Below are 14,284 nucleotides of genomic sequence, written 5' to 3'. Positions count from 1 at the left end.
TTGGTGTCTGTTCTTGAAGGAGGGAGAAGAACACGCAAAGGGCTTTACCAGGATGTTTCTAGTGAGGCAGGGTGAAACACTGTCCCATGTGTGCTGTGTATCTTGTATGACTTTACTGAGTATATAGAGTAAATAAAGGATTAGTCCTAATTTTACATCTAGCCTTTCCAGAAGTTCAAGAGGTTGCCAGTGTATGACAAAAACAGACTTAGTAAACTAACACATTTTGTATATTTTATTTTCAACTTCAGAGTGGTTACTTGTGGAAGTGAAATTGTGTAAGACCCCTATAAGTATTACCAATGCTTTATTTTTGTCACCTCGGTTGATAGAGGTGAGCGAGGGCGGAAGGTGGGGTTCTAGACCAGAATGCTTATTTAGAGCACATTCTCAGATTCTACCCTTTTTACAGATGTCCAATTGATTTGATACTGCTGTGTGTTTATTGGACAAACTAAAGTCCTTATTGGGAACATTTAGAAGTTAAATTTCTAGATGTTTGGCAGTGCACAACAGTAAGAGAGAATTAAAGCAAAGCCCTTTAAATACGTTTCTTTTAAAAAAATTGTTTTGTACTTGAAATGTTTCAGATTTTATTTTGAGGAGAGAACTTGCAATTTTGCCCTTAATACAATGATTGCCACATATTTTTATAACTTCTGTGGAGTGCATTTATTATATACAGTTGGACAAATAGTTTGGGATTGTGTCTGTCACTGAATGTTGAATTCTATCAAATGCCTTTTCTGCTTGTTAAGTTGATTATATTTATTTTCGTATTATGCCTAAATGCATTGACTTTTTAAAAATCATTTTGAGGGCTCGTACAACTCTTATAACAATGCATATATATAAATATATCATTGTTTCAAGCACATTTTTACATATGTTGCCATCATTGTTTGCAAAGCATTTTCTTTCTACTTGAGCCCTTGTTATCAGCTCCTCATTTTTCCCCTCCCTCCCTCATGAACCCTTGATAATTTATAGATTATTATTATTTTTTCATGTGCTGCGCTGTCCGATGTCTCCCTTTACCCCCTTGTCTGTTGTCCATCCCTCTGGGAGGGGGTTATAGGTAGGTTATTGTGATCAGTTCTCCCCCTTTCCCCCCCCACTTTCCCCTCCCCGCCTGATATAGTTACTGTCAATGTTGGTCTCGAGGAGTTTATCTGTGCTGTAGTCCCTGTGTTTCCAGCTCGTATCTGTACCCATGGACATGCTCTGGTCTAGCCAGATTTGTAAGGCAGATTTAGGGTCATGATAGTGGGGGGAGCATTAAAGAACCAGAGGAAAGCTATATGTATCATCAGTGCTATACTGCACCCTGACTTTACTGTCTTCTCCCCACGACTCTTCTGTAAGAGGATGTCCAATTGCTTACAGATTACCTTTGGACCTCCTCTCCACACAACGCTCCTCATTCACATTATGGTTTTTTGCTCTGGGTCTTTGATGCTTCTTGATACCTGATTCCATTGACACCTCATGATCACACAGGCTGGTGTGCTTCTTCCATGTCGCCTTTGCTGCTTCTCAGCTAGATGGCCACTTGTCTGTCTTCAAGCCATTATGACCCCAGATGCTATATCTTTTGATAGCCGGGAATCATCAGCTTTCTTCACCATATTTAAATGTATGGATTTTCAAATGTTAAGTAAACCAAGTTGGTATTTAGGAATAAGTCCAACTTGGTTGCAATTCACTATCCTCTTTTCATAAATTGTGCTAATATTTTGTTTAGGACTTTCATCTGTGATCAAAATAGATTATTGGAATCAAGTTCATAAAATATGAAGTATATTACTGTGGCTTTTTTGTTCATTGATACCTAGGGATAAATTAAAGGTGAATTAATAAAATGTAAACATTTTTATGTTAATAAAGGTCTATGAAAATGGTGACTTAGTATCTCTTTAAGCAGCAAGGCATTAGAACAGATAAACATTTGTATAACATAAAATGTTTACTCTTATGCTTATTTACTGGTACAGACTAAGGCCACCTAAACCACAATGACCTCTGGCAAACTCTAGGTAAGAATTTAGCAAGGTGGCAATATTGCAAATTTATCAAATTGACTTGCTGAAGACAAATTGTGGAAATTTGGTTGAAGGCTTTTGTTTTTCTTTGTTTTTAAAGAATTTTGTAACACGTTGTATTGTTTAGGCTTCTTTTTATTGTAGTCAAATAGCATTCTTCCCTTTTAATAACAATATCGAATATATTTTCAGAAACTAAAGAACCTCAAGACCCAGACATTCCAGAAAGTAGCCAGAAAAAGTGGCAATCCAAAAGAAAGCCGGAATGTGTAAACCAAAAACCTGCTGCATCTTCAAATCAGTGGCAGATTCCAGAAACCCGAAAGGTTGTTATGGAGGTAACATTTTCCCCTCAAGTACAACATGAGCACTGTGTGTAGTGTGTTTCTAAAGTGTGATGGTCCTACTAGGTATATTTTCCTCTTTTTCACATACTTGTATACCTGTAGTTGAGTGGAATTCCTTGGAATGGCTCTTCTACCCATAGTCTTTATAACTCCTGCAATATGACTAGGTGGGATCATGCAAATAAGGTGCAGAACATGCTAACTCAGGGATTGTCAGTTTTTCATTCTGCTGCATTTTATTGGTGAGACATCAGAAGCAGCAGCAGAGAATGCAATGACCTTCAAGGATGAAAAGCCGCCAGCAATGTGTGTGGGAGATTCCTGCCTGAAATGGCAGAGACACCTGAGGCTGCAGCCTGGAGACCATGAAGCAGAGTCGCAGGTTTTCCAGCCCAGCGAAATAAAACTGACTGAGTGCCTTTGGGTAGGAGACTGGTTTACAGAGCAGGGAGCTCTTAGGACATTTACCAGCACTCAAGGAGTTTGCCAGAGGCAGCCAGAGGCCAGGGAACCATGTAGCTGAGAGGCCGAAGACCAGAGGAAGGTACATTTGCCAGCATGGCAGAGGAAAATGGAATTATATCCTTAACATTTTGTAACCTGTTAGCATCTCTAGTAAAACCCCTTAAGTATGGTCTGTAAATTCTTTGCGACCACGGCAACAGATTATCAAACCCAGTAGGAAAGTGGAGTGCGGATGGAGGAGGAAGGCATGTCCGACCTCTGCCTCATAGGACTCAGACATATGCAAACGTGGGGCTGGACTAGGTAAAACAGCTCCCATGCCACTCTTCAGTACTGTATGAAGTAGAATTGTTCTGAGCCATCTAGTTGGTTCCAACTCATAGCAACCTCATATACAACAGAACAAAGCACGGCTTGGTCCGGCACACCAACCTTACAATTGCTGTGTTTGAGCCCGCTACTGAGCAACCATTGCGTTGGTGCATGTAGAGAGGTCTTCCTCTTTTGCACTACCCCCATACTTTCCCAATCATGGTGTCCTTTTCCAGAGCCAAACTCTGTGAGACAGTCTCACCATTCTTGCCTCCAAGGGCATTCTGGTTATACATCTAGGACAGATTTGTTTGTTCTTTTGTCAGCCTGTGATACATTCATGGACCCTAATTCAGCACCGTAATTCAGACGCATCACTCTGTTTTTTCTTTCGTCCTACTCAATGTAACTTTCGTATTCATATGAGATGATAGAAATACTGTTGCCTTGTCGGGTACACTTTAGTCCTTAAAGTACATTCTTGCCTTCAATTCTTTAAAGAGGTCTTCTGCAGCAGATTTCCCCAGTGCAATGTGCCTTTTGATCTCTTGACTGCTGCTCCCTTGAGCATTGCTTGTGGACCCAAGCAAGACAAAATCTTTGACAATTTCAATTATTTCTTCATTTATCATGGTACCACCTGTTGATCCAGTTTTGAACATGTAGGTTTTCTTTATATCGAGTTTCAATCCATACTGAAGACTGACTGCCATCTTTGATCTTGATCAGCAATTGTTTCAAGTCCTCACTTTCAGCAAGCCAAGTTGTCTCATCTGCATCTCCCAGGTTGCTAGTAAGCCTTCCTCCAATCCCAGTGCCACATACTTCTTCATATAAATAATCCACCTTCTGATTATTTGCTCAGCATACAGATTGAACAAGTCTGGTAGGAGGATGCAACCATTTCTTGGTTTTAAGCCATCCTATCAAGTTCTGTTCACACAGCTGCCTTTTGATCCCTGTACAGTTGCTGCATGAGCACAATGAAGTTTCATGAATTTCCATCCTTCCCAAGGCTGTCAATTTTTTGTTTTGGTCTATACATTAGAATGCTTTTTCATAATCAATAAAACATAAGTAAACATCTTTCTGGAATTCTCTACTTTCGGGTAAGATACATCTGATTTCAGCAATGGCATTCTTTGTTCCATGTCCTTCTGAGTCCAGCCTGAATTTCTTTCAGCTCACTGAAAATGTGGTTGAATGAGCTTCATCACAATTTTACTTGTATTTGACATTGATAATATGTTCTACAATTTGCACATTCTGTTGGTCACCTTGCTTTCGAATAGGTATAAATACAGATCACTTCCAGTTATCTGGCCAGGTCTTCACAAGTGAATGCTTCCAGTGCTTCATCAGCCCGTTGAAAAATTTCCACTGATTCATGGAACCTTGTTTTGGTTGATGCATTCAGTGCAGCTTGGACTTTCTTCTTCAAACCCATTAGTTCTTGGTCGTATACTACCTCTTGAAATGGTTAAATACTGACTTGTGTTTTTTGTTGTTGTTTTGATACATTGATCTGTATATTGTTTCCATCTTATTTTGGTGGTTTCTCTATCATTCAATATTTTGCCCATAGAATCTATCAATCTTGTAACTCACAGCTTGAATTTTTTCTTAAGTCTTTCAGATTATGATATTCTAGGTGTATACTTCCTTTTTGGCTTTCTGAACTCTAAATATTTGTGCATTTCATTTTACATTGTCCTCTCAGGCTACTCTTTGAAATTTTCTTTTTAGCTCTTTGATTTCATTATTTCTTCTATATGCCGAGATACTTTACAATTAAGAGCAAGTTTCACAATGTATTCTGCCATCCACACTGACCTTTGCTGTCTTTTTGATGACCTTGTGCTGGTCTTGTGTATGAAGTCCTGTTGTCCTCCCATGGCTCATCACGTCTTCTCTCGTTGGGTTGCAAGGTATGCGACCTGTTCTTGAGATAGTCTCCACATTCAAGTGGGATAGACTCGAGGTGATATTTTGGCTCTTGTAGGCTTGTTTCCATTTTCTTCAACTTGAACTTATGAGCAATTGATGGTCTGTTTCAGCATCAGCCCATGAGCATGTTTTAGTTTAATGCTAATATTTAGCTTCTCTATCATCTCTTCCCACAGATATAATCAATTTGATTTCTGTATATTTCATCTGGAGAAATGCAGGTGTATTTTGTTGTTAAAAAAGTATTTGCGATGGAATTGTTGGTCTTATAAAATTCTATCATGCTATCTCCACTTTCATTTCTATCAAGACTGTATTTTCTAGTTACTTCCTCTTTGTTTCCAACTTTTGCATTCCATTAGCCAGTAATGATTGAATGTTTGATCAATTTCAAATTAAATGTTAAAATTCTCAAATTTCTTCATGACTAACTTTATCCATTGGCACATAAATATGAATAGTAGTTATATTAACTGGATATCCTAGGGTGGGGATAGAGAAACTGTCACTGACAGGATTTACAATACAGACAGCATTGTACTTCAAAATAGATCTTTTAGGTGAGTGCAAAGCCATTTCTCTTGAATATGACCTTCCTGGCATAGTAAACCATATCACTGTCTGATTCCAAATGGCCAATACCAGTCCATTTCAGATCCCCGAATCCTAGGATATCAATCTTTATTCCTTCCATTGATTTTTTGATGACTTCTAATAGTTTAAGTGAGGTTTCTTCCCCTTCACAAAAGAACAGTCAATAGCAGTTGGATCCATTAAAAGCATGTGTCAGTTACTTTCCTGTCTTACATCAATATTTTTGTGGTTTACTTAAAAACTTGTGCTAGGGTCGGCAAACTAGCCGTGGGCCAAATCTAACCTCTTGCCTTTGTGGGTGAAAACACAGCCACACTGTTTACTTAATGCTCTGTCGTTGCTTCTCTGCTGCCACGGTAGAATTGAGTAGTTGCAATCATCCCTCTTTGTCAGAGCCCAAAATATTCATTCTTACCTTATCAGAAAAAAACATGCTGACCTCTGAACTAGTGCAAAGCATCAGACAACTTAATGCAATCATCTTAGTGGACAAAATAGAAACATGTAAGATAGGGAATGAATGCTTATAACAATCGGAATGGCCATGCACAATGGCTCAGGCCCATTTGAGAAAGAATGATGTGGTAGACTCCTAGATAGCCATACTTAAGAGTCTACAGCCATCATCTCAATAGTTCTTTCAGTGATTGATTGAAAGATGGTAAAAGCTCTATATTTTAACTCATTGGTTCTCAACCATTTTTGTCTGTAGGCCCCTAGAGTTTTAATTTATGTGACTTATGTTGTTTGAATAGCCTACATTTACAAAAGACATTCAAAATGTGTTAAAATGACAAACACCTTACATGTGAATTTATTAAAAGTAACTTTCAAAACAAAATGTCGTGAGAAGAGTAGTAATGTTACATATTTTCAGGTTTTATTACTGATTTACTTAGCAAAAAGCTAGATTCTTGTACCTGCTTTTGCGTTTTCATATGTCATTGTCCTATATAGCCTCAGGAAAACCACACATGTACTCATGAGAGAACAGAAGAACAGGGCAAATAATATCTCGGTATTACTGTGAAAATACCATCCAGACTCCGTAAAAACCTTCATCTAGGGTTCCTAGACCACACTTCAGATTATGATCTAAGTTATAACATGTATTTAGCAAATACTAGGTGATAAGAATTTTCACATGTTGAATCTTGAATGATTATGTGCTCTTAAAAAGAAAAAAAGAACTTGTAAGTAGGTGGGCTCAAAATCACATATATATATTATTAGGTAAATTATAATCAAAACTACATTGAGGTAATACCACATCACACCCACTAGGAATGCTATAATTTAAAAGAAAAATTATAAATGTTGCCAAGGAATTGGATAAATTAGAACTATCATGTACTTCTCATGAGAATGTTAAAAGGCACAAAACTGACTGGCAGTGATTCCAAAAGTTAAACGTGCAGTCACTTTGCAATTCTACACTTAAGTATATACCTATCAATTTAAACATGTCCCCATAAAAACATTTATGCAAATGTTTAGAGCATTATTTGGGATTGCCCAAAAGTAGATATAACCCAAATATCTCTAAATCTAATTAAAGGCTAAACAAAATATATACATACAGTGTAAATTCACTTACCAATAAAAAAAGAATGAAGTACTGATGTGGAATATCACAGACTAAGTGAAAGAGCCCCATGACAAAAAGTCATTTATGGTTCCTTTTTGTATAAAATGCCCATGATAGACAGAATAATAGCTACAGAAGGCAAATTAGTGGGAGGAGAAAAGAATAGGGCGTTAGTACTAATGAGTTTGTAATTTATTTGCATTATAAAAGTTCAATGTCTGCTTACAGTATCCAGTCATTTTATTAAGCTGTGTCTTCTCAGCATATATGCAGTCTGAACAGTATATATAGGCTTCAGAATTTGGAGTAAAACTGTACTAAAGTATAGTTTTACTAGAGTAGAAATTGGGAATACATCTGCCTACTTGCTTTTAAAAATAGGCTGTTTATAAAATCTTTATGCCAAGGAATAATATAAAAATCTGAATCCTAATGTTATTTATTTGATTTAGCAGAAACCTCCCCCTTTTGAGGAACCTGCCTTTTCAGCTTCAAAACAGTCACCACCAATATCAGCACCTAAACGGATTGATCCCCAATCTCTTTGTCAGACACCAGGCAGCAGCGCCCTGGATGATTACATGCACTGGTAATCACTTTCAACACTTAGTTTGGGAGGTCGGGTGCTGCAGTAGAAGTAAGATGGGCTTTGGAGCCCAACAGATCCGGGTTTAATCCTGCTCTGTTAGCTGAGTTTTCAAAGTCACACTTTTGTCAGTATCAGTTGCCTCATCTGTAAAGAGAGGGGAAGGCAGCTACAATAAAATAAATTTTTAAAGGATTGCTGTGAATTTAAGCTCTGTTATATTGTAATCTGTACCTAGCCATAAATGCTCTTCAGATTGCAAGCTTATTTATAAGCATGTGTTATCAAATGGACACTTTTCTATGATGGAGATATTTTAAAGGTTAGCGTTCTTAGAGTAGACTAAATGGTGGAGAAATGTTATGAAAGGGGAGGTGTTAATTCCAATTATCTTTTTTTATGAGTTTGGTTTTCTACTGTAGTTCACATAATTCTGGAGGTATTTAAAAATAGAACATCTGAATGGATGGGAATGAGGGTAAGGAAATTGAGTGGTCTCTGCTAACGAATAGAAGAGAAGGCTTGTATTTCAAAACAAATTGATGACATTTCAAAAAAGGAAATAAAGGGATATGGTACATCGTAACCTTTGTCGGGTGGCTATATTTTTAAAATATTTTCAGTGTATTTGAAGATAAGTCTTTTTTGTTTTGTTGTCACAATGTGATCTTTTAATCTTAATTAGAATTGACCTTTGAAATCATATGACTCACTTCTTACCTATTTAATATAATTTTTCAATCTATAGGGCAAGTTAAAAAAGTATGGAAACCTTTATTAGCCCAGAGTACTCAAATGTGAAGTTAGTGTTTTTCAGCAGACCCTCTATCTAGGTCCATTACGCTTTGAAGACAGCATTCCCACCTCTCTAACCCTTCTCAAAGAGTTCTACTCTCTGATTTATACCATGTCAAAGTGGTAGTTTGGGTGTCCTTGGGATTCCAATTCCTTTATTGCTCTTTAATATGGAGAACAGAAAGAAGTCTGACTGGGCAATATTGGGTTTGTAGTGTTGATGGGGAAGATTGTCCAACAGAATTATCTTAGGGCAGCCCTGGTTGTCCACAAAGAATGAGCAGGTACATTGTCGTGATGGAAAACAGTTTTTAGGCTCAATTTTCTTTAGCCAATACTCAACAGTACCGTTTTCCATTTTCTTGAAACTTCTTCAAGAAAATCAAGATTAACCCTTGGGAAACCCCAATTTCTGTTGTTATGACTTGAGCTGCCTCTATAGGTCTTGATTGTCACTGACCCACCTCTTACCCTAACAAGCCACTGTTTTGATCGGGACCTTTTCTTTGAAGAAACCCTAAGAGGAATTAAAGAGCTTGTGTGCCAGCCAGCCATGGATCACAGACATACTTAAACATTTTGTTAGAAATAAACCCGTGTGTGGATGGATTAGACCTGTAGTGGCAGTACTTTTTGACTTGTCCTTCTATTGCTCCATTTTATTATTCATAAATAACTACTGCCAACTCACTGTGATCTAATCAATACTGCCTCATAGCGGCCCTATAGGATAGATCTGCCCCTGTCAGTTTCCAAGACGAGGTAACTGTTTACAGAAGTAGAACACCTCGTCTTTCTCCCGAGGAGCTGCTGGTGGTTTCTAACTGCCAGCCTTGTGAATTGCAGTCCATAGAGTCATCGTAACACCGTCAGGGCCTCAACAGTGATGACAGTCATTTTTTGTAATACTAGATGATTTCCAGCAAATATTTGTAGAGCTCCTTTGTACTAAGTATATGGTCCTATATCTTAAGTATACAGTGAGCAAAATAAACCACAAATCTGAACAGGATATGTGTAAGCTCTGCGGCCAAACTTCTGATGTAATTCAGCTCTTTCTAACAGATTGGCATTTTTGCAATAAAATTATAGGACTTGTAAAAAGCTCCTCTTGAAATCTAAGATCAGCCATGCGCTAACCTCTGCCTTGGCTAAATCCTTATTTTTAAAAATAGCTCCAAATATAGATTTTGAAATACCATTATTTTACTAACGAAGATTTCTTGTCTGGGAACTAAAATATGACTTTTCAACAAGAATTTCCCAGGTAAAATGTTAGGAGATGGTATATGTAGATTAAGTAATATTGACCATATAATAAAAGTTGGCTTGTTTTCTGTTTGTTTTGACACTCTTGGGTATTTATTAACTTTTTTAAAATCACATGTGATAGGAATCAGTTTCTTGGTTTTTGAACTTCAGTGATTTCATTGTATTTTCTTTCCTAGTTTTAGAACTCCAGTTGTAAAGAACGACTTTCTATCAGCTTGTCAGTTATCAATACCTTATAGCCAACCTGCCTATTTCCAGCATCAAATGCCAGCTACACCACTTCAAAATTTGCAGGTTTGACAAATTTATTTTGTTTAGGTATAATTAATTTCTTAGTATTTTGGTTTTGATTTTGGCTTCTTTTTCAAGCAGCACCTACTTGTCAGGAAAGTCTTAAGGACTTTTCCATTCTTGTTCCCACTTAGGAAAATTCCTTTCTGACGTCTTTATATACTGTGCCTGTCACTGAGAGGTTGAACAAGCTAGTGAAGTGTTTCTCATTGAATAGTTATCTATTTAAACCTCCTGCTAGTTTAAGTACGTTGCATTGATATAGAAAGAATCTGAAAAATAAATGTTCAGAAATATCAGAGTAGCGATAATAGGTGCGTTCTACTTGGCATTGCTGTAACAGTGCACAGGTGGGCGGCTGTCGTGAACTGTGAGGAGGCTACAAGTTTCCGTGGGTCACCAGTAATAGCAGGAGGCTTTCTCTCTGGTCAGGTCCCTGCCTCTCCTCAGCTTCTGTCCCGTGCATACTTTGTGTGTGGTATGACTATGTGACATTGTTTTTATATCTCATCTTTTTTATTAAAAATGTGATTGGTTTATACCAATATGGATGTATAATAAAAAGCAAGAGAGCTATTTCTAAATAATTTATGTAAGACCTTCTAATATCTCAGAGCAGTTAGCTGGGCACCATCTTATTCTGGTCTCAGTCTGGGTGACATGCTGGGTTATATGTTGGGCTGCTAACTACAAGGTCAGCAGTTGAAAACCACCAATCTCTGAAAAGTTACAGGCTTGGAATCCCATGGGGGCAGCTCTACTCTGGCTTGGTGAGGTCACTGTGAATCAGCATCAACAACCTAATGGCAGCGAGTTTGGTTTTTATTTTGTTCAAGGTTGTGGACATTGAAGTTTATGTGGTCCATTAATCCACTAGATTGTTTCCATGTGTCTTTTAATTTTTGTCACTCTTTTTTCCGGTTGAGGAGAGACCATTAGTTACACCTTAGTTGGGTACTCACCGAAGTAAGACGTAGAATACTGTATTTATATAGTATGTTACGCAAACTAGCCTTGGTGTGCTGGGCCCCAAGCTGTAGTGAGTCATCCCTTTAAGGTGTTTGGTTATGTCGTAAGAAGTTTTCTGGGGGAAGAACAACAAAAAAGTGGGTAAAAGGAGACAGTGGATGATGTAAGATATGAAAATAATAATAATTTATAATTTATCAGGGGTTCATGAGGGAAGGAGGGAGAACATGAGCTGATATTAAGGGCTCACGTAGAAAGAAAAGATTTTGAAAATGATGGCAATATATGCCCAATTGCTTGACATGATGGATGGATGGATTGTGATATGAGCTGTAAGAGTCCCCAATAAAATGATTTTTTTAAAGAAAAAAGTATAGTGAGAGGTTACAATCCTGACACACAGCTTTATTGATTTTAAAACATGCAGGTGCTCCTTTTTCTGTTCTGACATGTTTTTCCATGTACAGGTTCCATGTGAGCACAGTAGAGTATTTTGGAATTCCCATTCTTTCTAAGGCTCTCCATGATTTTTTATGGTCCACATAGTTGAATGCTTTTACGTAGTCAATAAAACAAGTAAACATAAAAAGAGAAGTTTTCATAACTTCCCCTTGTATGCACCACCACGTTCATGGCTATGTTTGCACCCTTCCCACACCTGTTGTGCTTTGTGTCTGTCTAAGCATCTGCTCAGATCACCACTATTGCAGGATTGTGGTCTCATAATATTTGCCCTCTTATGCTACACTAATTTCACCCTCACACTGCATTCCTTCCTGTGTGCTTTTATGTGTCAGTAAATGTAGTAGAGCATATGCAGGGGACAAGGTTTTGAAAACGACTTGGCCATAACCAAATAGCATGAGGGAATGAATGAACGCGTCACTAGGCCTGGCGCAGGACAACTGGCATACCAGTCCACGGTGACAGTGCTTTACATCCTATTTTGTAAGTCGTGATTAGGAACTTACAACCTTGAGAGCTGCCATCAAAGGTGCAACTAACTAACTATTCTCTCCTCATCTGAGACAACGAAAGAGTGAACAAAATCGAAAGTGCAATAATCCAGTGGACCTATGGCCTTTGTGAACAACTCTGAGTCTTTGCAACCTAGAGACCAGAAGAACTAGATGGTGCCAGCCTACAACAAGAGACTGAATAGAATGGGGGAAAATGTGAAACCAAACTCCAAATAGGAAAAAAGGCCAGAATTACTCCTGGTCACATAAAGACTGATGTAGCCCCCAAGGATATGTCCCTTAGACCCTCTTCAGGCTCAAAACTGAGCCCATCCCCATGGTTCACCTTTCACCCAAAAGAAAAGCCCTATCAGTGAACTGTAACACCCAGGAGTTACGCCCTGCTTAGAACAATCGAGGATAGCTACTCCAAAGAGAAGCCCTGATGGTTCCTGGGTACTGATGGGGCTGCGATTTGCATGGTCAGCTCTTGGAAACCACCAGCAGTAACTCTGGAGAAAGGGTTGTCAACAGCTCCGGTCTCGGAAACCCATGGCTTCACTACAAGTCAGCATTGACTCCTGGCAGTGGGAACGCCCAGAAGGCAGGCTGAATTAGGAAAGAAGGATACACTTCTGCCATTGACTCAATTCTGACTCAGTAGAATTGCCTCTGTACGTTTTTGAGACTAAATCTTTATGGGAGCAGAAAGCCTCATTGCCCAGCAGAGTGGCTGGTGGGTCCAAACTGCTGACCTTGCAGTTTGCAGCCCAGTTGAGAACCTACTACTCCTAGGAATTGGTAACTACAGGGAGTCCTGTGAAATTGTAAGGATCAATTTCAAGATTCACAATCTGTATAAATTGTTGATTGGAAAACCAGTTTTCTCTGTTAAACTCACCCAAATCACAAATTATCAAACAAACCTGGAACTTAGCCTCCAGGAGATCCTCTTTCAACAAAAACGTAGAGGCCTATGGAGTGAACAATGACATCTGAGGAATGTGCTTCTCAAAGAGTCGACCTTATAAGACCAAAAGGGCAGCATTCACTTCTGTTTTGGTGTTTGATCTTCTATCTCGAGATTAATTTATGACACACCCTATACTGATAACTGTCTCATTAATAGTCCAAACATTAACCACAAGTATTGGTGTTAGGACTCACAACACATATGAAAGGGATTTCAAAAAATTTATTGAAAAATTTTGTTCGCTTTTTGGTGTCCCACAACTTTTTAAAGCCCCTTGTATGTTTATTTTTTTAATCATTTTATTGGGAGCTCATACAGTTCTTATCACAATCCATACATACATCCATTGCATCAAGCACATTTGTACGTATGTTGCCATTTTCATTTTCAAAACATTTTCTTTCTACCTGAGCCCTTGGTGTCAGCTCTTTTTTTTCCTTCCTTTCCCCCCCCTCCCTCATGAGCCCTTGATAATTTATAAATGATTTTTTTTCATGTCTTACTATTCTCGTATTGTTAGTGGACACAAATAACCCATGACACTATATCCTGGCACAATTTTTATTTAAGGTGTAATCAATGAGGATTGACCAAACTTTACTAACGAAGATTTCAGGGGACTTTGAAAGATAGTTCTCCAAAGATTTGACCCCCAAAAAATGTGTTTTAGAATAACAATAGTGTTCCTTTAAAACTGGTGTTGGATGAATTTGACTTTAAATCCTATTTTTAAAATCTGGAGTCTTTGTGAATGTACAGTTTAGTTCAACAATCAGTCTTAGAGATAGTAGAACAAATTTGATTCTTCAAACCTAGGAGTGAATAGTTTCTATGCCATCTTCTTAATATATGGGCTGCCTTTTAAATGTTTTTTGCTTTAGAAGTAGATTTCTTCTAACATACGAATATGTAGTTATTTTCAAATACCACATTTTTGAGACCTCCATACTGGCAACTGATTTTCTCACTTGCTGTTTTTTTTTTTCTTAAACAAAATCTTTCAATTAAGCAGGGGCTACTTCATGTGGAAAGACCCAGCTAGCTGCCTATTTACAAAACTACCAACTCTTTAACAGTCTACCAAGAAAGATGTTGACTTTCAGAGAACTTGAAAACTTAAGTTGCTTATTCAACAACAAAAAAG

The 14,284-nt window shown here is 38.0% G+C and overlaps 1 protein-coding gene across 5 annotated transcripts in view; it reads left to right on the top strand.

The window, feature by feature from the left end:
- The window catches only part of TTK (TTK protein kinase), a 50,077-nt gene that overhangs the window by 22,663 nt on the left and 13,130 nt on the right, over window positions 1-14,284 (top strand). For 2 of the 5 annotated variants that reach the window (XM_075554847.1, XM_075554845.1), the window contains exons 11-13: window positions 2,235-2,380; window positions 7,748-7,884; window positions 10,125-10,242. In XM_075554847.1, coding sequence (XP_075410962.1) covers window positions 2,235-2,380; window positions 7,748-7,884; window positions 10,125-10,242 — 401 coding nt within the window. The remainder of the gene's footprint in view (window positions 1-2,234; window positions 2,381-7,747; window positions 7,885-10,124; window positions 10,243-14,284) is intronic. The other 3 variants (XM_075554848.1, XM_075554846.1, XM_075554849.1) reach the window with 2 other exon arrangements.

This window comes from Tenrec ecaudatus, chromosome 7, assembly GCF_050624435.1.
Source record: "Tenrec ecaudatus isolate mTenEca1 chromosome 7, mTenEca1.hap1, whole genome shotgun sequence".
In the NCBI taxonomy this organism is placed as follows: Eukaryota; Metazoa; Chordata; class Mammalia; order Afrosoricida; family Tenrecidae; genus Tenrec; species Tenrec ecaudatus.
The sequence above is the reverse complement of the archived record's forward strand: the minus strand, read 5'-3'. Positions and strand labels throughout refer to the sequence as shown.